This window comes from Symphodus melops, assembly GCF_947650265.1.
Source record: "Symphodus melops genome assembly, chromosome: 5".
NCBI lineage: Eukaryota > Metazoa > Chordata > Actinopteri > Labriformes > Labridae > Symphodus > Symphodus melops.
The window spans coordinates 23,566,587-23,588,189 of NC_136695.1; the positions used below are offsets into that span (position 1 = coordinate 23,566,587).

General features: G+C 40.3%; 4 protein-coding genes and 2 pseudogenes across 6 annotated transcripts; 5 read left to right on the top strand and 1 right to left on the bottom strand.

Moving 5' to 3' along the window:
• Positions 1-1,384: 1,384 nt before the first annotated feature.
• Positions 1,385-2,926, top strand: LOC306824745 (trypsin-1-like). The gene is made up of 6 exons (XM_079345058.1): positions 1,385-1,459; positions 1,736-1,886; positions 1,993-2,243; positions 2,338-2,474; positions 2,578-2,679; positions 2,772-2,926. Exons 1-6 carry the CDS (start codon positions 1,420-1,422, stop codon positions 2,817-2,819), a joined length of 729 nt encoding a protein of 242 aa, XP_079201184.1. The 5' UTR covers positions 1,385-1,419; the 3' UTR covers positions 2,820-2,926.
• Positions 2,927-4,994: 2,068 nt separating this feature from the next.
• On the top strand, positions 4,995-6,414 carry LOC306824742 (trypsin-1-like). Its single transcript, XM_079345055.1, has 6 exons — positions 4,995-5,045; positions 5,322-5,472; positions 5,579-5,829; positions 5,924-6,060; positions 6,164-6,265; positions 6,358-6,414. Exons 1-6 carry the CDS (start codon positions 5,006-5,008, stop codon positions 6,403-6,405), a joined length of 729 nt encoding a protein of 242 aa, XP_079201181.1. The 5' UTR covers positions 4,995-5,005; the 3' UTR covers positions 6,406-6,414.
• Positions 6,415-8,484: 2,070 nt separating this feature from the next.
• LOC306824738 (trypsin-1-like) lies at positions 8,485-10,105 on the top strand (annotated as a pseudogene). Its single transcript, XR_013781770.1, has 6 exons — positions 8,485-8,619; positions 8,896-9,046; positions 9,170-9,420; positions 9,515-9,651; positions 9,755-9,856; positions 9,949-10,105. The product of XR_013781770.1 is annotated as a trypsin-1-like (transcript).
• A 1,971-nt stretch (positions 10,106-12,076) lies between these two features.
• LOC306824737 (trypsin-1-like) lies at positions 12,077-13,719 on the top strand (annotated as a pseudogene). Its single transcript, XR_013781771.1, has 6 exons — positions 12,077-12,211; positions 12,512-12,662; positions 12,779-13,029; positions 13,124-13,260; positions 13,364-13,465; positions 13,558-13,719. The product of XR_013781771.1 is annotated as a trypsin-1-like (transcript).
• A 2,508-nt stretch (positions 13,720-16,227) lies between these two features.
• On the bottom strand, positions 16,228-18,165 carry LOC306824740 (trypsin-2-like). The gene is made up of 5 exons (XM_079345027.1): positions 18,098-18,165; positions 17,811-17,964; positions 17,458-17,717; positions 16,707-16,843; positions 16,228-16,573 (listed from the first exon to the last, which is right to left on the bottom strand). Exons 1-5 carry the CDS (start codon positions 18,135-18,137, stop codon positions 16,421-16,423), a joined length of 744 nt encoding a protein of 247 aa, XP_079201153.1. The 5' UTR covers positions 18,138-18,165; the 3' UTR covers positions 16,228-16,420.
• Positions 18,166-19,190: 1,025 nt separating this feature from the next.
• On the top strand, positions 19,191-21,532 carry LOC306824739 (trypsin-like). The gene is made up of 6 exons (XM_079345026.1): positions 19,191-19,247; positions 19,397-19,553; positions 19,815-19,913; positions 20,057-20,223; positions 20,963-21,099; positions 21,186-21,532. The coding sequence occupies exons 1-6, from the start codon at positions 19,208-19,210 to the stop codon at positions 21,336-21,338; spliced, it is 753 nt and encodes a 250-aa protein (XP_079201152.1). The 5' UTR covers positions 19,191-19,207; the 3' UTR covers positions 21,339-21,532.
• Positions 21,533-21,603: the final 71 nt, after the last annotated feature.

Consider the following 21,603-nt stretch of genomic DNA (forward strand, 5'->3'; position numbering starts at 1 on the left):
TCATATGAAAGTTAATGCCACTCTGCTTTGTGTTCACATAAAACAAGTGAGAGTTTCTTTTCAATGAGTTCGGCCTATTTGATGCTATTAAAGGCATAAAATGACAAGACCCACTGCTCTGATGATGAATGCTGCTACTTCAGCATCGCGTGCACTGGATGAGCAGAGAAGATGAGAAACGATGAGAGGAAATTAACAACAACCAAAACAATTTGACGAATTTCTTTAACTCCATGTGTTTGCTTTAAACAGACACAAGAGTCGTTTTGCTGTGGAGAGCAGAAAACTGAGGGATATTTGTAATTTTATCAACAAATGATATAAATTAAATATATTGTTGTTAGCAGAAGTGTGGAGATATCAACAAAGCGAGCTGATCCCTTCTGTGCAGGCTCTGGCTCTTAATACACAAAACGTCAGCACCCGCCATGGGGCTATTTTGACCTTATCTTGTACAGTGAGAGGAGGCTGAAGCGCGTTGTCCATCTGTATATACAGTCACTGGTTCACACACATTTAAATATAGAATGACTCCTGTACCTGTGCACTCTGACCAGCTTTAAACAGAAACGTGGTGGATTCAAGCATTTGTCAAAATAAAAGTTGTATATCATGATTGCCTTGGAAAAAACTGAATGGATTTTTTTCAAAACTAGAAACTCAAATTCAAAAGAAATGTATCAAAAACAAGTGTTTTACAAAATGAGTCCTCAAAAACTGTTAAAAATTATTGATGTATATTTTTGAGAAGAGTTAGAAGAAGTGCTGCTCAGACAAATGAAATGTACTGTTTAATAAAATTTAACAACAGCTTATCATATTTTTTCATTTAAACCACACTTATGCAGGTAATCATGATCTGATAAATAAATGAAGTGGATACAAAACAGTATTTGTATGTGATTAGTTATTATTCATTACTTACTATACACATGATTTATGACTGTAATGTATGACTGTAGTTCAACTAGATGCCTCCCACTAAAAGCTGCACATAATATTATTGACTCTTGAGTTTTAACTAAATCAGAATGTAAACAGTTATTCCTCTCTGTCATCACACTGGTTAATATTGGTGTCACTTTCATAACACAACTTTATATGGGGTGTGAGTGTTACTCTGTAAGGCAATGTGTGAAGAGGTACAATGGATGTTATTGTTAATGAACAAAAGACAGAGGTTTCAGGAGCCATATAATAACTTTTTATTTTAATTTTAAAATGTTGATTTCTAAATCATCCTAATTTTAGCCATGACAAGTGATTTTAATCTGATTAATCTCAACATCCTACTGCTGTGATGTGATTGGCTCTTCACTGACCAATGAGCATGGTCAGAGAGCAGGGCAGCTCTCCCGACTGTGAATATAAAGCAGAGCTCCAGGTAAGGTCTCTCATCGACAAGATCACTCAGCAACCATGAGGTCTCTAGTCTTCGTTCTGCTCATCGGAGCTGCTTGTGAGTGTGAACCTCTTTACCTTCACGCTCTACTGACCTTTATCCTTTAACTTTACCACAGACTATCCCAAAAGTGTTTTTGAGTTGATGAAGGTTTAAGTTATCTCTAACAGTCCTGGAGTCTAAGTCTAAGTTCTCTGATGAATAATGCTGACTTTGGGCGAGATGAAAAAATGAAGAGAAATAGAAATTCTTTCTCAAAGTATATTTATATTGTTGAGAATGTTTGACATCTTTAAACCAACAACTAATAAGTGGATATGTGTTTCTTTTCAGTCGCCACCGACGACGACAAGATCGTCGGAGGGTATGAATGTACTCCCCACTCCCAGCCCCATACGGTCTCTCTGCAGTCTGGCTACCACTTCTGTGGAGGCTCCCTGGTCAACAAGGACTGGGTTGTGTCTGCTGCTCACTGCTACAAGTCGTAAGCACATTCCTCATGTTTTCTTCAGGTGTTTGCAGCTTCATTATTTATTGAAATTTATATGTGTTTTTTTTCTAATTCCTCCCCTTTTTGTCTTTTTCTTTAGCCGTGTTGAGGTTCGTCTTGGAGAGCACCACATCAGGGTCAACGAGGGAACCGAGCAGTTCATCACCTCCTCCCGCGTCATCCGCCACCCCAGGTACAGCTCCTACAACATCAACAACGACATCATGCTGATCAAGCTGAGCAAGTCCGCCACCCTCAACCAGTACGTCCAGACTGTGGCTCTGCCCACCAGCTGTGCCTCCGCTGGCACCATGTGCAAGGTCGCCGGTTGGGGCAACACCATGAGCTCCTGTGAGTAAGACATGCTGCATTGGTTTCTTCATTTGTAATTCTGTAAAGCTTTGTAGCTCCATTTTGATCTCTGCATTTCTCTCTTGATTCTCAGCTGCTGACGGCGACAAGCTGCAGTGCTTGAACATCCCCATCCTGTCCGACAGAGATTGTGATAACTCTTACCCCGGCATGATCACTGATGCCATGTTCTGCGCTGGATACCTGGAGGGAGGCAAGGACTCTTGCCAGGTATGTCATTGAATGTTCAGACACAACTATAGGAATGGGAATTTTCTTGTTTGGCCCTTTAAGGTTAATTAAACCTTTGAAATCCTTCACTCTCTTTTCTCAGGGTGACTCTGGTGGCCCCGTCGTGTGCAACGGTCAGCTGCAGGGTGTTGTGTCCTGGGGATACGGATGTGCCGAGAGGGATCACCCCGGTGTCTACGCCAAGGTAAATCTAAACTATCTCTTCAGAATAAGTGTCCAGTAATGAGATATCCCTGAAGCTGTGATGCCAAAACCTTGTTCTGTCTCTGTTTGTAGGTCTGCCTCTTCAACGACTGGCTGGAGAGCACCATGGCCAGCAACTAAGTGATCAAAGTTGATCAAAAAGTTCAGTCAACAGCTCAACATCCTGTCTGTTCATGTTCCATCTTTTCTTACTGGACACTATGACAAATAAAAAAATGAAAGCAAAACACTTGAGTCTGCTTTATGTGACATTATTTCCAAGATCAGAAGTTAAAAGGTTAACTCTCTTTTACAAATCTAAATGAATTCTCAAATGTGACTTTTTGTAAAAAATTGACTTCATACTCAGATCAGATAAGATAGCACGTTCAGATTGAGGAAGTGGAAGTTTCTGGATTAAAAAAAATGAGGCCAACACAAAAGTGCCAGTAACTGCAGTTCTTTTAGTGTCCACATGAGGCTCGCTCCCAAAACAGAGAAATCACCATCAAGTCCCATAATAAAATGTACATTGTTACAGCAGAAATACAGGTGTACAAATTGGCTTGTTCTCTAAGGTTTCATTCTTTATCATTTAAAGCTGTGCAGGGTTTGAATTTTTGACTCATTAAATTCAATTATATTAATTCTAAGGGTAATTAAACATAATCAGGGGTGAGGACGACCTCACTGACTGGTGTAGGTCAGACTTCTCTTTATGTTTATACCATAGACTGTATAAAGAATTAACAGTGCAACACCTCACTTCAAGTGAAGCCAAAAGATTCATGACCCGACTGACTGGCTGCAGTATACAGTAGATCATCAATCTGTCCTCCATGTAAACAGATGGGAAAAGAGTCAAACTGTAATATCAAATTACAAGTCTGATTTCTGTCAGAGAGGTTTCATATGAAAGTTAATGCCACTCTGCTTTGTGTTCACATAAAACCAATGAGAGTTTCTTTTCAATGTGTTCGGCCTATTTGAGGATATTAAAGGTATAAAATGACAAGACCCACTGCTCTGATGATGAATGCTGCTACTTCAGCATCGCGTGCACTGGATGAGCAGAGAAGATGAGAAACGATGAGAGGAAATTAACAACAACTAAAACAATTTGACGAATTTCTTTAACTCCATGTGTTTGCTTTAAACAGACACAAGAGTCGTTTTGCTGTGGAGAGCAGGAAACTGAGGGATATTTGTGATTTTATCAACAAATGATATAAATTAAATATATTGTTGTTAGCAGAAGTGTGGAGATATCAACAAAGCGAGCTGATCCCTTCTGTGCAGGCTCTGGCTCTTAATACACAAAACGTCAGCACCCGCCATGGGGCTATTTTGACCTTATCTTGTACAGTGAGAGGAGGCTGAATCGTGTTGTCCATCTGTATATACAGTCACTGGTTCACACACATTTAAATATAGAATGACTCCTGTACCTGTGCACTCTGACCAGCTTTAAACAGAAACGTGGTGGATTCAAGCATTTGTCAAAATAAAAGTTGTATATCATGATTGCCTTGGAAAAAACTGAATGGATTTTTTTCAAAACTAGAAACTCAAATTCAAAAGAAATGTATCAAAAACAAGTGTTTTACAAAATGAGTCCTCAAAAACTGTTAAAAATTATTGATGTATATTTTTGAGAAGAGTTAGAAGAAGTGCTGCTCAGACAAATGAAATGTACTGTTCAATAAAATTTAACAACAGCTTATCATATTTTTTCATTGAAACCACACTTATGCAGGTAATCATGATCTGATAACTAAATACAGTGGATACAAAACAGTATTTGTATATGATTAGTTATTATTCATTACTTACTATGAACATGATTTATGACTGTAATGTATGACTGTAGTTCAACTAGATGCCTCCCACTAAAAGCTGCACATAATATTATTGACTCTTGAGTTTTAACTTCATCAGAATGTAAACAGTTATTCCTCTCTGTCATCACACTGGTTAATATTGGTGTCACTTTCATAACACAACTTTATAAGGGGCTGTGAGTGTTACTTTGTAAATTAACATGTGAAGAGGTACAATGGATGTTATTGTTAATGAACAAAAGACAGAGGTTTCAGGAGCCATATAATGACTTTTTATTTTTATTTTAAAATGTTGACTTCTAAATCATCCTAACTTCAGCCATGACAAGTGTTTTAATCTGATTAATCTCAACATCCTGTTGCTGTGATGTGATTGGCTCTTCACTGACCAATGAGCATGGTCAGAGAGCAGGGCAGCTTTCCCGACTGTGAATATAAAGCAGAGCTCCAGGTAAGGTCTCTCATCGACAAGATCACTCAGCAACCATGAGGTCTCTAGTCTTCGTTCTGCTCATCGGAGCTGCTTGTAAGTGTGAACCTCTTTACCTTCACGCTCTGCTGACCTTTATCCTTTAACTTTACCAAAGACTATCCCAAAAGTGTTTTTGAGTTGATGAAGGTTTAAGTTATCTCTAACAGTCCTGGAGTCTAAGTCTAAGTTCTCTGATGAATAATGCTGACTTTGGAAAAGATGAAAACATGAAGAGAAATAGAAATGCTTTCTCAAAGTATATTTATTTTGTTGAGAATGTTTGACGTCTTTAAACCAACAACTAATAAGTGGATATGTGTGTATTTTCAGTCGCCACCGACGACGACAAGATCGTCGGAGGGTATGAATGTACTCCCCACTCCCAGCCCCATACGGTCTCTCTGCAGTCTGGCTACCACTTCTGTGGAGGCTCCCTGGTCAACAAGGACTGGGTTGTGTCTGCTGCTCACTGCTACAAGTCGTAAGCACATTCCTCATGTTTTCTTCAGGTGTTTGCAGCTTCATTATTTATTGAAATTTATATGTGTTTTTTTTCTAATTCCTCCCCTTTTTGTCTTTTTCTTTAGCCGTATTGAGGTTCGTCTTGGAGAGCACCACATCAGAGTCAACGAGGGAACCGAGCAGTTCATCACCTCCTCCCGCGTCATCCGCCACCCCAGGTACAGCTCCTACAACATCAACAACGACATCATGCTGATCAAGCTGAGCAAGTCCGCCACCCTCAACCAGTACGTCCAGACTGTGGCTCTGCCCACCAGCTGTGCCTCCGCTGGCACCATGTGCAAGGTCGCCGGTTGGGGCAACACCATGAGCTCCTGTGAGTAAGACATGCTGCATTGGTTTCTTCATTTGTAATTCTGTAATGCTTTGTAGCTCCATTTTGATCTCTGCATTTCTCTCTTGATTCTCAGCTGCTGACGGCGACAAGCTGCAGTGCTTGAACATCCCCATCCTGTCCGACAGAGATTGTGATAACTCTTACCCCGGCATGATCACTGATGCCATGTTCTGCGCTGGATACCTGGAGGGAGGCAAGGACTCTTGCCAGGTATGTCATTGAATGTTCAGACACAACTATAGGAATGAGAATTTTCTTGTTTGGCCCTTTAAGGTTAATTAAACCTTTGAAATCCTTCACTCTCTTTTCTCAGGGTGACTCTGGTGGCCCCGTCGTGTGCAACGGTCAGCTGCAGGGTGTTGTGTCCTGGGGATACGGATGTGCCGAGAGGGATCACCCCGGTGTCTACGCCAAGGTAAATCTAAACTATCTCTTCAGAATAAGTGTCCAGTAATGAGATATCCCTGAAGCTGTGATGCTAAAACCTTGTTCTGTCTCTGTTTGTAGGTCTGCCTCTTCAACGACTGGCTGGAGAGCACCATGGCCAGCAACTAAGTGATCAAAAAGTTCAGTCAACAGCTCAACATCCTGTCTGTTCATGTTCCATCTTTTCTTACTAGACACTATGACAAATAAAAAAATGAAACCATAACACTTGAGTCTGCTTTATGTGACATTATTTCCAAGATCAGAAGTGAAAAGGTTAAATCTCTTTTACAAATCTAAATGAATTCTTAAATGTGACTTTTTGTAAAAAATTGACTTCATACTCAGATCAGATAAGATAGCACGTTCAGATTGAGGAAGTGGAAGTTTCTGGATTGAAAAAAATGAGGCCAACACAAAAGTGCAAGTAACTGCAGTTCTTTTAGTGTCCACATGAGGCGCGCTCCCAAAACAGAGAAATCACCATCAAGTCTCATGATGATGTTTACATTTTTACAGCAGAAATACATGTTTACAGACTGGCTTGTTCTCTATGGTTTAATTCTTTATCATTTAAAACTGTGCAGGGTTTGAATTTTCGACTCATTAAATTCAATTATATTAATTCTAATGGTAATTAAACATAATCAGGGGTGAGGACGACCTCACTGACTGGTGTAGGTCAGACTTCTCTTTATGTTTATACCATAGACTGTATAAAGAATTCAAAGTGCAACACCTCACTTCAAGTGAAGCCAAAAGATTCATGACCCGACTGACTGGCTGCAGTATACAGTAGATCATCAATCTGTCCTCCATGTAAACAGATGGGACAAGAGCCAACATGTAATATCAAATTACAAGTCTGATTTCTGTCAGAGAGGTTTCATATGAAAGTTAATGCCATTCTGCTTTGTGTTCACATAAAACAAGTGAAAGTTTCTTTGAAATGAGTTCGGCCTATTTGAGGATATTAAAGGTATAAAATGACAAGACCCACTGCTCTGATGATGAATGCTGCTACTTCAGCATCGCGTGCACTGGATGAGCAGAGAAGATGAGAAACGATGAGAGGAAATTAACAACAACTGAAACAATTTTCCGAATTTCTTTAACTCCATGTGTTTGCTTTAAACAGACACAAGAGTCATTTTGCTGTGGAGAGCAGAAAACTGAGGGATATTTGTGATTTTATCAACAAATGATATAAATTAAATATATTGTTGTTAGCAGAAGTGTGGAGATATCAACAAAGCGAGTTGATCCTTCTGTGCAGGCTCTGGCTCTTAATACACAAAACGTCAGCACCCGCCATGGGGCTATTTTGACCTTATCTTGTACAGTGAGAGGAGGCTGAAGCCCGTTGTCCATCTGTATATACAGTCACTGGTTCACACACATTTAAAGATAGAGTGACCCGTGTACCTGTGCACTCTGACCAGCTTTAAACAAAAATGTGGTGGATTCAAGCATTTGTCAAAATAAAAGTTGTATATCATGATTGCCTTGGAAAAAACTGAATTGATTTTTTTTCAAAACTAGAAACTCAAATTCAAAAGAAATGTATCAAACAAGTGTTTTACAAAATGAGTCCTCAAAAACTGTTAAAAATTGTTGATGTATTTTTTTGAGAAGAGTTAGAAGAAGTGCTGCTCAGACAAATGAAATGTACTGTTCCATAAAATTTAACAACAGCTTATCATATATTTTTCATTGAAACCACACTTATGCAGGTAATCATGATCTGATAAATAAATACAGTGGATACAAAACAGTATTTGTATGTGATTAGTTATTATTCATTACTTACTATAAACATGATTTATGACTGTAATGTATGACTGTAGTTCAACCAGATGCCTCCCACTAAAAGCTGCACATAATATTATTGACTCTTGAGTTTTAACTCCATCAGAATGTAAACAGTTATTCCTCTCTGTCATCACACTGGTTAATACTGGTGTCACTTTCATAACACAACTTTATATGGGGTGTGAGTGTTACTCTGTAAGGCAATGTGTGAAGAGGTACAATGGATGTTATTGTTAATGAACAAAAGACAGAGGTTTCAGGAGCCATATAATGACTTTTTATTTTTATTTTAAATTGTTGACTTCTAAATCATCCTAACTTCAGCCATGACAAGTGTTTTAATCTGATTAATCCCAACATCCTGTTGCTGTGATGTGATTGGCTCTTCACTGACCAATGGGCATGGTCAGAGAGCAGGGCAGCTCTCCCGACTGTGAATATAAAGCAGAGCTCCAGGTAAGGTCTCTCATCGACAAGATCACTCAGCAACCATGAGGTCTCTAGTCTTCGTTCTGCTCATCGGAGCTGCTTGTGAGTGTGAACCTCTTTACCTTCATGCTCTGCTGACCTTTATCCTTTAACTTTACCACAGACTATCCCAAAAGTGTTTTTGAGTTGATGAAGGTTTAAGTTATCTCTAACAGTCCTGGAGTCTAAGTCTAAGTTCTCTGATAAATAATGCTGACTTTGGGCGAGATGAAAAAATGAAGAGAAATAGAAATGCTTTCTCAAAGTATATTTATTATGTTGAGAATGTTTGACGTCTTTAAACCAACAACTAATAAGTGGATATGTGTTTATTTTCAGTCGCCACCGACGACGACAAGATCGTCGGAGGGTATGAATGTACTCCCCACTCTCAGCCCCATACGGTCTCTCTGCAGTCTGGCTACCACTTCTGTGGAGGCTCCCTGGTCAACAAGGACTGGGTTGTGTCTGCTGCTCACTGCTACAAGTCGTAAGCACATTCCTCATGTTTTCTTCAGGTGTTTGCAGCTTCATTATTTATTGAAATTTCTATGTGGTTTTTTCTAATTCCTCTCTTTTCTTTCTTTCTTTCTTTCTTTTTTTTTTTCTTTAGCCGTGTTGAGGTTCGTCTTGGAGAGCACCACATCAGAGTCAACGAGGGAACCGAGCAGTTCATCACCTCCTCCCGCGTCATCCGCCACCCCAGGTACAGCTCCTACAACATCAACAACGACATCATGCTGATCAAGCTGAGCAAGTCCGCCACCCTCAACCAGTACGTCCAGACTGTGGCTCTGCCCACCAGCTGTGCCTCCGCTGGCACCATGTGCAAGGTCGCCGGTTGGGGCAACACCATGAGCTCCTGTGAGTAAGACATGCTGCATTGGTTTCTTCATTTGCAATTCTGTAATGCTTTGTAGCTCCATTTTGATCTCTGCATTTCTCTCTTGATTCTCAGCTGCTGACGGCGACAAGCTGCAGTGCTTGAACATCCCCATCCTGTCCGACAGAGATTGTGATAACTCTTACCCCGGCATGATCACTGATGCCATGTTCTGCGCTGGATACCTGGAGGGAGGCAAGGACTCTTGCCAGGTATGTCATTGAATGTTCAGACACAACTATAGGAATGGGAATTTTCTTGTTTGGCCCTTTAAGGTTAATTAAACCTTTGAAATCCTTCACTCTCTTTTCTCAGGGTGACTCTGGTGGCCCCGTCGTGTGCAACGGTCAGCTGCAGGGTGTTGTGTCCTGGGGATACGGATGTGCCGAGAGGGATCACCCCGGTGTCTACGCCAAGGTAAATCTAAACTATCTCTTCAGAATAAGTGTCCAGTAATGAGATATCCCTGAAGCTGCGATGCCAAAACCTTGTTCTGTCTCTGTTTGTAGGTCTGCCTCTTCAATGACTGGCTGGAGAGCACCATGGCCAGCAACTAAGTGATCAAAGTTGATCAAAAAGTTCAGTCAACAGCTCAACATCCTGTCTGTTCATGTTCCATCTTTTCTTACTGGACACTATGACAAATAAAAAAATGAAACCACAACATTTGAGTCTGCTATATGTGACATTATTTCCAAGATCAGAAGTGAAAAGGTTAACTCTCTTTTACAAATCTAAATGAATTCTTAAATGTGACTTTTTGTAAAAAATTGACTTCATACTCAGATCAGATAAGATAGCACGTTCAGATTGAGGAAGTGGAAGTTTCTGGATTGAAAAAAATGAGGCCAACACAAAAGTGCAAGTAACTGCAGTTTTTTTAGTGTCCACATGAGGCGCGCTCCCAAAACAGAGAAATCACCATCATGTCCCATGATGATGTTTACATTTTTACAGCAGAAATACACGTTTACAGACTGGCTTGTTCTCTATGGGTTAATTCTTTATCATTTAAAACTGTGCAGGGTTTGAATTTTCGACTCATTAAATTCAATTATATTAATTCTAAGGGTAATTAAACATAATCAGGGGTGAGGACGACCTCACTGACTGGTGTAGGTCAGACTTCTCTTTATGTTTATACCATAGACTGTATAAAGAATTAACAGTGCAACACCTCACTTCATGTGAAGCCAAAAGATTCATGACCCGACTGACTGGCTGCAGTATACAGTAGATCATCAATCTGTCCTCCATGTAAACAGATGGGACAAGAGCCAAAATGTAATATCAAATTACAAGTCTGATTTCTGTCAGAGAGGTTTCATATGAAAGTTAATGCCACTCTGCTTTGTGTTCACATAAAACCAATGAGAGTTTCTTTGAAATGAATTCGGCCTATTTGAGGATATTAAAGGTATAAAATGACAAGACCCACTGCTCTGATGATGAATGCTGCTACTTCAGCATCGCGTGCACTGGATGAGCAGAGAAGATGAGAAACGATGAGAGGAAATTAACAACAACTGAAACAATTTTCCGAATTTCTTTAACTCCATGTGTTTGCTTTAAACAGACACAAGAGTCGTTTTGCTGTGGAGAGCAGAAAACTGAGGGATATTTGTGATTTTATCAACAAATGATATAAATTAAATATATTGTTGTTAGCAGAAGTGTGGAGATATCAACAAAGCGAGCTGATCCCTTCTGTGCAGGCTCTGGCTCTTAATACACAAAACGTCAGCACCCGCCATGGGGCTATTTTGACCTTATCTTGTACAGTGAGAGGAGGCTGAAGCGCGTTGTCCATCTGTATATACAGTCACTGGTTCACACACATTTAAATATAGAGTGACTCCTGTACCTGTGCACTCTGACCAGAGAAACACAAGACAGCTTTGACCAACTAGAGATGGACTCGAAACTTTAGCAAAATATAATTTATTTTAATAGTCTTTTGAAAACAAACTGTTCGAAAATGTTTGACTTGAAGAAAAAAAGGAAGGGGACGTTCTCTCTACAATATATGTGACATTAGTTTGCAGAAAGTTAAATCATTGACGTTTTTATATCCACAACATTGGGAGCAGCAGTTTTTAAGATTAGTTTGTTTTTCTTCTTTTTAACTTGAAAACTTAAGAGCTTATCATGTTCCTTCATTTTCTGAAAGGTAATAACAACTCATTGCTGATGATGATATGAGAGTTAATAAAAACATTCTAGTTGACTGCCCAATAGTAATGTATGATTGTATTTCCAACACCGGCGTGAAACTTAAACATGCACTTAAACTTTAATTTGTATGTCTTAATCACAAGTTCAGGTAACAGAAGAAAAAATGTTCATTGTCTTTGTCACCATTACACTCCACATAAACCAACACTTATTACTAAAATTACTAATTTAATGACTATACAATGTAGTGTGAGTGTTAAAAGGCATATGTGAACATTGCCAACATAACACACTGCTTGGTTTTTATCGTTGTTTTCATTTTATAAATACTGAAAAAAAGAATAGTGTAGATCTATATTCTTAATTTCCCTTCTGAAGAACAAATCGTGCTGACACACCACAACCATGTTATCTTGCCACCTGCACCTTTTCCTGTTTCAGTGATTGGCTCTTCACTGACCAATGGGCATGGTCAGAGAGCAGGGCAGCTCTCCCGACTGTGAATATAAAGCAGAGCTCCAGGTAAGGTCTCTCATCGACAAGATCACTCAGCAACCATGAGGTCTCTAGTCTTCGTTCTGCTCATCGGAGCTGCTTGTAAGTGTGAACCTCTTTACCTTCACGCTCTGCTGACCTTTATCCTTTAACTTTACCAAAGACTATCCCAAAAGTGTTTTTGAGTTGATAAAGGTGTAAGTTATCTCTCACAGTCCTGGAGTCTAAGTTAGACTAACTTAGACTAAGTAAGTCTAAGTTCTATGATAAATAATGCTGACTTTGGGCGAGATGAAAAAATGAAGAGAAATAGAAATTCTTTCTCAAAGTATATTTATTTTGTTGACAATGTTTGACATCTTTAAACCAACAACTAATAAGTGGATATGTGTTTATTTTCAGTCGCCACCGACGACGACAAGATCGTCGGAGGGTATGAATGTACTCCCCACTCCCAGCCCCATACGGTCTCTCTGCAGTCTGGCTACCACTTCTGTGGAGGCTCCCTGGTCAACAAGGACTGGGTTGTGTCTGCTGCTCACTGCTACAAGTCGTAAGCACATTTCTCATGTTTTCTTCAGGTGTTTGCAGCTTCATTATTTATTGAAATTTGTTTGTGGTTTTTTCTAATTCCCCTCTTTTCTTTCTTTCTTATTTTTTTTTTTTTAGCCGTGTTGAGGTTCGTCTTGGAGAGCACCACATCAGAGTCAACGAGGGAACTGAGCAGTTCATCACCTCCTCCCGCGTCATCCGCCACCCCAGGTACAGCTCCTACAACATCAACAACGACATCATGCTGATCAAGCTGAGCAAGTCCGCCACTCTCAACCAGTACGTCCAGACTGTGGCTCTGCCCACCAGCTGTGCCTCCGCTGGCACCATGTGCAAGGTCGCCGGTTGGGGCAACACCATGAGCTCCTGTGAGTAAGACATGCTGCATTGGTTTCTTCATTTGTAATTCTGTAATGCTTTGTAGCTCCATTTTGATCTCTGCATTTCTCTCTTGATTCTCAGCTGCTAACGGCGACAAGCTGCAGTGCTTGAACATCCCCATCCTGTCCGACAGAGATTGTGATAACTCTTACCCCGGCATGATCACTGATGCCATGTTCTGCGCTGGATACCTGGAGGGAGGCAAGGACTCTTGCCAGGTATGTCATTGAATGTTCAGACACAAATATAGGAATGAGAATTTTCTTGTTTGGCCCTTTAAGGTTAATTAAACCTTTGAAATCCTTCACTCTCTTTTCTCAGGGTGACTCTGGTGGCCCCGTCGTGTGCAACGGTCAGCTGCAGGGTGTTGTGTCCTGGGGATACGGATGTGCCGAGAGGGATCACCCCGGTGTCTACGCCAAGGTAAATCTAAACTATCTCTTCAGAATAAGTACCCAGTAATGAGATATCCCTGAAGCTGTGATGCTAAAACCTTGTTCTGTCTCTGTTTGTAGGTCTGCCTCTTCAACGACTGGCTGGAGAGCACCATGGCCAGCAACTAAGTGATCAAAGTTGATCAAAAAGTTCAGTCAACAGCTCAACATCCTGTCTGTTCATGTTCCATCTTTTTTACTGGACACTATGACAAATAAAAAAAATGAAAGCGCAACACTTGAGTCTGCTATATGTGACATTATTTCCAAGATCAGAAGTTATAAACCGTTGCTCTCTTTTACAAATCTACATTGATTCTTCATTGTGAGCCAGTTTCCAGCTCATATTGTGTATTTTACATAGAATGCAGTCCAAAAATAAACCTTCTAGGCCCTTTATTGTATTTTACAATGAGTCATAGACTACAGCACATTAATTGTTCATTTGATGAGAAATTTTATGAATTTTATGAATTAAACAACATGTGAACACTTTTATCATAAGCCATGATTATCATAATTGACACTACAGGCATGAACCTCTCATGACACCCCACACAAGCTTCCGTCGTGAACTCCTCCTTTATTTTGGTTACTTTAAATGACAGTGCAGTTGAACTGTTTATATCTTGAGGGTGTACAGAAGTGTGTGTGTGTGGGTGTGGGTGTATGTATGTGGTTGAGGTTTCATGGGCGCACACAGACAAGCAACACACACGGAACGACAGGCAGGGCAGTCAACATGAAACAGCCAACTCTTGTCACTACTAAACTGACGCAGTGAGCAGAACGGCACACCGTCAAAAGGGGCGGGGCTAGGACGTCATCTCACAGAGCCTTTTCATACAGCCATGGTTATCATAATTGACACTACAGGCATGAACCTCACATGATTGTGTTCAGCAGTCTGTTCAGGTGCTTCTGATGTGGTCCTTTAACCGGCTTCCGGCTGAGCTGAAGAAGCGTCCCTTTAACACCATGGGATAACTTTGACATATATTGTTGGCTTATCCTCTTTCACATAACTAAAACAGATTTAAGTTGCAGCTCATAGTTTACATTAGAGGACTCCAGGTAGAGTACGAGAAGTTTTCCAACTTATTCGAGGTTTGATTGCTGCTCTTTTAGTAATTTGAATATTATTAAAATGAACACACAGCCTTTAGACTCTAAATGGATGAGTTTTACAGCAAATACTTCAAATATTTAATTGATTATTCATCAATTCATGTTTCCCTGTGACACTTATTGTGAAGGTTGAGCTACGTTTGACAGGGAAACTGGTGCATTGCATTTCTTTGTAACTCTCTGTTGTTGTCATTTTATTTTGCTTTCAGAATTCATATTGGCTTTTAAAACAACAAGCACATCAGGTTCTTTGGTTTGAATGATGATGACGTAGCTTCTTCCTGCTCTGAAGATCTCTCATTTGTCCACGTCTAAAAGCAACATATGTTTTCTTCCAAATACAAGCATAGGATTTAGAAATATGCTCCTATTCAATAAAGAAATTACTTCAAAGAAAATAATTGTGAAGGGTAGATGATGGAAGAATGTGTCCAACATTTAACTTTCTGAATTTCTCTTCCACAAAATATGTGAAAGGAATGCCTCGCTGCCAAGTTTTCAATACTGAATTGAACTCTTTTGGACAAATGTAAAAAATAGTATAATTCCTTTTCACAATATTGTTGCATGCTGACATTGATGAATGGGCTGTTGCAACATTCTGCGCTCTTCCGTTCCAGGCGTATAAAGCCTTCTGCACTCAGGGGATGGAAAATCCAAATTAAAAAAGTATTCAAGTTTTTTTTTATTCAAGAACCAATGACAAACTAAAACATGAACAAAAACGTATTAAAACTATCCATGCAGCTCTATTTACTTGTGGACAGAGTTTGTGTTTCTGTAAGTGTCTTATAATAATGGAAACAGAAGGTTAAGGATGCAAAAAGTCAAGTCCCACACTCTGTGGTGTTGAAATGTAGTGAACCACATGGAATTGAAACAGAAGTTTAATCAAAGTACATCTAGCTGTAGCGTGCCTCATATTTCTCACAAGGTTATTAATGTTGCATTCTTTTTTTTGGCAAGACATGATGGGGGCCACAAATAAACAGTAATTAATCTTGAAGTTTTTTACAGCCCATTGCTGCTCTGCTGTTATTTAACCGCTTTTGACAAGCCCCGCCCCTTTTCAATTCCAACTTCATGGCTGGTTTCTAATTTGGAAGTGACTGAACAGGTCATCCTGCTTGATGCAGCATCCTCACCTGGTCTCTTGTTTCTGGAAGGCACTCTTCTGACTAAACAATAGAAAGCTGACATTTCGTACATCTTACCATGTACAGTTGGATATTTTACTCATTTGGTTTGTATATAGTCTTTTCATATGTGGACACAACTGTTTCTGTTTTATGTTTTTCATGAATTATTCACCACTTCTGTTGGCAACATGTTCATTTTCAGTAGTTCAAACTTCTTTTTCTGCCTCTGGTATTTCTGCTGCGGCTCAACATTTATTTGGAAGGAATTGGAAGCCTTTCACAGAAGCTTCTCCAACAATGACTCTGTGTTTGGATTTGTTCAAAGCTGGTGTCATTATACGATTGTTTGTGCAGAGATTGTTTGACCTCAAGTATTCAGAAGATAGAAACATAAAAGCATCTGTCCTGTGAGCAGATGGAGCACTCATATATTGTCTACAATAATAAACACACTGATGCATCACAAAATGTTAGATTTTATTGATTGTGCCCAGACTAAACATCTCTCTCCGTCTTTCCCTCTCGGTCTCTCTTTGTTTCTCTCTCTTCCTTGTCTGCTCTCCTGCTGCTTCTCTATCTGACACTTCCCACCAACATCTCCTGTCTCTGTCCCTTTCAATTTGGCTCTCGCTCTGGTTTCCTCTCTGTCATGTAGCTCTGTGATGGAAGATCACAGCCTAGCTGTATCTGGTAAGAGTATCGTTGATCCAGGGCATCAGAGAGCAGACTTTGGTGTAAACGCCCGGGTAGTTGGGCAGAGCACAGCCCTGCCCCCAAGAGACAATACCATGCAATACGTTATTACACACCAAAGGACCACCGGAGTCACCCTGAGCAGGAAGGGAAGAGGAAGAAAAAGAGAGGATTTGATTCCTTTCATTATCTCATACCATTAAAGGATTATTTTACATCATCATAGACCATCAAACCTTTTTTATGTGCTGTTTAATTGCGTGAAAGTACCTGACAAGCATCTTTGCCTCCCTCCAGGTACCCGGCACACACCATGCGGTCAGTGATCAAGCCAGGATAGGAACCTTCACAGTCTTTGTCAGACATGATGGGGACTCTCACACACTGAAGGAGGAACGGGTTGAACACTACAGAGAGGAGCAAGAGAGAAAGATCATGAGGGGATGAAGTCAATATTTTATGTGGCCTTAGGCTGTCAACATCAGAAAAGACAATCAGACTTATGTGGCTATCTTCAATAAAGATAGGAAAGATATTTACTTAGAACCTACAAAGGTTGACTTGTGGCATGCCCTGATGAAGACGTGTAAGTTGAAACGTATAGATGTCTAGCCCATAATATATATATTTTTATTTTCACAAAGCAGCCTGCTTTGGAATTTTTTGGTAATTAATTATTGACGAGCAAGCAAAATACAAGTGTAACCTTTTCATATTTTTGGATGTAGCCTAGAATAGAATATATTCAGAGCATCAAAGTTGGCAAGCAATTCACATTTTCTACCGTGAAACATTAGCTAAGCTTCAATCCTAACAATCCCAACATCCACTGATAACAGCCATACAGCATAAATATGAGATATTGATTATAAAAAGAAGGAAAAGGAGTGCAATGTTCATGTTTTGCTCCTTCATAATCAACTCTCACCCTAATACATGTAACAGGAAGATCAAAACACACACAAAAAAAGACATTTTTACTCTTCTTATTGATTTGAAAGTCAGTTACACTATAGCTCACCTTGATCTGAATAGATGTTCCCCCATCCGGACACTGTACACATGTCCCCAGCTGTGGGACAGGCTGTGGGCAGGGCGATAGGTTTGACATACTGGTCCAATGTGGCTTTGTGGGACAGCTTCAGCAGCATGATGTCGTAGTCCAGGGTCTTGTAGTCGTAACTCTCATGCCAGTAGATGGCATCGACAGACATGTACTGCTCTGTGCCCTCGTTCATCCAGATGTGGTGATCACCCAAGACAGCAATCTGTGTGTAGGGGCTGGAATGGCGACAATAAACCATCAAATCACCATAAGTATCTGAAATTGAAGTTTGCAATGAAAACTTGTTTACATGTTAAAATAATACAAACTTCTGCCAGCAGTGGGCAGCAGAGATGATCCACTGGTCATTGATGAGGGAGCCACCACAGTAGTGGTATCCGATATTGATAGACACCTGCCAGGGTTGAGCGTGTCTTGCACACTCGTAGCCACCCACAATCCTGTCATCTGTAGGGGCTGCAGCTGTTGGGTAAAAGAAACAAAACATGTTTTTACTCATAATGATGAATGAAAGTATTTCTGATTGTGATTCTGATTCTAATAAGTGTAGCAGGGTTTTTGTTTCTACCCGGTATGTAATGCAGATTTGCTTTACCTGCAGCACCCAAGAGTGCGAGAACAATCAGGCCAATCATCTCGAGGTTGACTCAAACCCTCCTACGACTAGACTGGATGTGAGCGATCAGCCACTCACTGCATTTATACCTTTACTCCTCACTGTCATCCATGCACCACCTCCCACTCTTCAGCTTCACCAAACCTTCACCCACCCTTTAAATGTTTGTCCACTCCTCCTGGCCCAGTCCCTATCCTGAAAAATAACCTTATCTTCTTATGTGCCACGTTCATTCTTTAAAGTTATTAAGTGAACAACAACTTGCACTTTTTTGGCTTTTGAGAGTGTTAGTGATTAGTTTTTGACAGATCATTTGATAGATTTTCTGCACCTTCCCTCTTAATAAATATCTTTTCTTTTCACCAGCTACACATGTGGAAGCAGCTTATTAGCAGACTACATTTATTTTAATGAGTCTTTTTGTGTGGCTACATATTGTGAAATAAAATAGTAATGAATGATTTAACTTCAGTCATTAAAGCGCAAAGACTATTGATTGCTGCCTGACAGAGAAAATGAAAAACAGATTTCTGCATGTTTTTTGTTTTCTGCTTGTGAGACCACAGATGATTTCTTTCTCACCCGTCTTGGCTTTCTTTCAAGGACGTCCAAAAGTGGAGCTGTAAACAGGCACATTTATTAACCCTTTTCCTTAGTGGAAAACTATGATTCATCAAATCTCTCTAAACAAAGTCTGCAGGTTCAAGCTGCTTTATAAATTGGCACAAGCGTTTGCATGAGTAATATAACTTTATTCCTGAGCGAGCCATGAGGGAAAAAGAAACAGGTGTTAAATGTGTGGAGACCTTGGTCCGCATTTGTAAATAAGGTGCACAGATGACATAACCACAGGGGGTGTACTACTATGGGATTGAAGTTGGCAAACATAAAAAATTGGTGCATGATAAGAAAGTAGATTTGGGTTGACACTTAGCGCCAAGAGGGAAAAAAGTGTGTGAAGACACAGATGGGGTCAACAGGAGGAGAGAGAAGAGGAGGGAGGAACCAGAATGAGCACGGTGGGGCTGCTGGGATATAAATACGAGCCGGGGAGGTGTACAGGTGTCTTCTGAGCATTCACCTGACAACATGAGACTGCTGGCTCTGCTGCTGATGGTTGGAGCTGCTGGTAAAGACAGACATACTTAGTAATATATAAAGCGCTCAGCACACACTTAGCCAAATGTGTACCGTGAGTGCAGTGTTTGACATATTAGGATGGGAAGTTGACTCCTCCTGCGTGTTTAATGTATGTGTTAAATGTGTGTGTGTGTTCAGTGGCAGTTCCCCGCGAAGATGGCAGGATCATTGGCGGACATGAGTGTGAGCCTCACTCCCGTCCTTACATGGCCTCCCTGAACTATGGTTACCACTTCTGTGGTGGGGTGCTCATCAACAAGCAGTGGGTGCTCTCTGTTGCCCACTGCTGGTACAAGTGAGTACCTGAGAAAATGTTCTCTGAAATATTATAGAAACATTACCTTCTGTTGTCAGGATCCATTCCTCCCCCTACATGTCTGGATTTAATTTTATGCATTAGACTTCTTGGAGTGTTGACTATAAATACATCAGAATCAGAAGTTGGAAGACTGGGCTTGTAAAAATGTGCCGTCTTTGCAAAATAGAGAAAGACTGAACAAACAAAAAGCATTTTAGCCTTTCATATTTTGTAAGTGCATTTCTGCTCCTTCCTCAGTCCCTATGCAATGCAAGTCATGCTGGGAGAACACGATCTGCGAACCTCTGAGGGCACAGAGCAGCTCATGAAGACTGACACCATCATCTGGCATCCTAGGTGAGTGAAGAAATGAACCATCCCATTTCAGAATCTCTTTACATAATTTCACGATCCTCTTTTTTCATTCACTCATACATTCAGTGAAGCAAAAAAACAGTCAATATTTAAAATTAATTTACATGTACACCCTCTGTTTGCAGTTATGACTATCAGACTCTGGACTACGATGTGATGCTTATCAAGCTCTTCCACCCAGTGGAGGTGACCGAGGCAGTCGCACCGATCCCTCTGCCCACAGGCTGCCCAATGGGTGGGCTCCCCTGCACTGTATCCGGCTGGGGAAACACGGCCATGGATGGAGAAGAAGGTGCTAGAGAGACGCATTTCTTACTCCATCAATGTTTTACACAGAAGCTTCCACTCAACAAAAACAGGATAAGATCAAACACCTAATGAGACAAAGTGTTAGTTCTTCAGATTTGAAAAACATGGAAATCAGGTTGCCAGTTTTCACATTTGCAATACTTCACCATTAATGCTTAAGTGTCATTCACAGTAAAACCAAAACTGTGTCAGTAGAATGGAACAATTAAATGTTTGATTGGTAGATTAACATGGACAAGTAGAGTAAAAGGGAAAAGTGCAAACTGAAACTTTAAATAAATAAAAATTAAGACGACAGAGAGCTGCATCATCCACTAGAAAATCCCACAAATCCAACCCTTACTATTCATTCTGTTAATGCTCTCTAACAACTGAATGTGTGACAGTGTGTGTCTGGGCTATAAAATGGTCTCCAAATAATACTGTAGTCTTGAGAAACTGCAAATAAATTGTGTTGTTTTTTTAAAGAAAATTATTTATACATTAAAGCATACTTATGATCTATAGTTGTAGTTTTTGGAATAGAAAATTTAAGAAATAGAAAAAGTAATTTTAGCTTTGGGATGATATTTACAGACAGACTGAAGAAATGAACAATCTAATTGTTTTCTTGTTGTTGGAGGTTGTAAAAACAAAAAACTATTCCCAATCGTTCCCTGTAAATATTTTATTTCATGCACTATGAGTTTCTCATGCTTCATTCCCCTCTCTGTCTGTTTCAGCGAACATGCCGAGCCATCTGCAGTGCTTGGATGCTCCCGCGGTGGACGACGAGGCCTGTGAGAATGCCTATCCTGGTATGATCACACGCAGGATGTTTTGTGCTGGACACATGGACGGAGGCAGAGATGCATGCAATGTGAGTTTTTTTTTCAGTAAATCCTTGCAAAGTCTGATTGGACCCAGCGCCTTCCGCCTCACACTCTCTCTTCTCTGTTGTGTCAGGGTGACTCTGGCAGCCCTCTGGTGTGTCTTGGTGAGGTCTTTGGCCTGGTGTCATGGGGTCAGGGATGTGCCCAGCCTAACTACCCTGGAGTCTATGTCAAAGTGTGCGAGTTCTTGTACTGGATTGAAGATGTCCTGGCTGACAACTCCTAAAGAATGACCCTTTTATTACTTGCTTTTCCTCCACCTGTCCCTCTCTATCCACCAGCCTTTATGGCATCTCATTTTCTTTTAGAGCCCTGACTTTTCTCTCTCTCTCTCTCTCTCTCTCTCTCCGTGGTGACTCCTCTGAGATGTTTTCAACACACATAAACCAGAATGAAGAAAACAAAATAAAAACCACTTGATGTTCACTTCTCATTTGTTTGCTAACATTTCCCTGACCCCAATAAATTTAACAACTTAGACATTTCAGCGT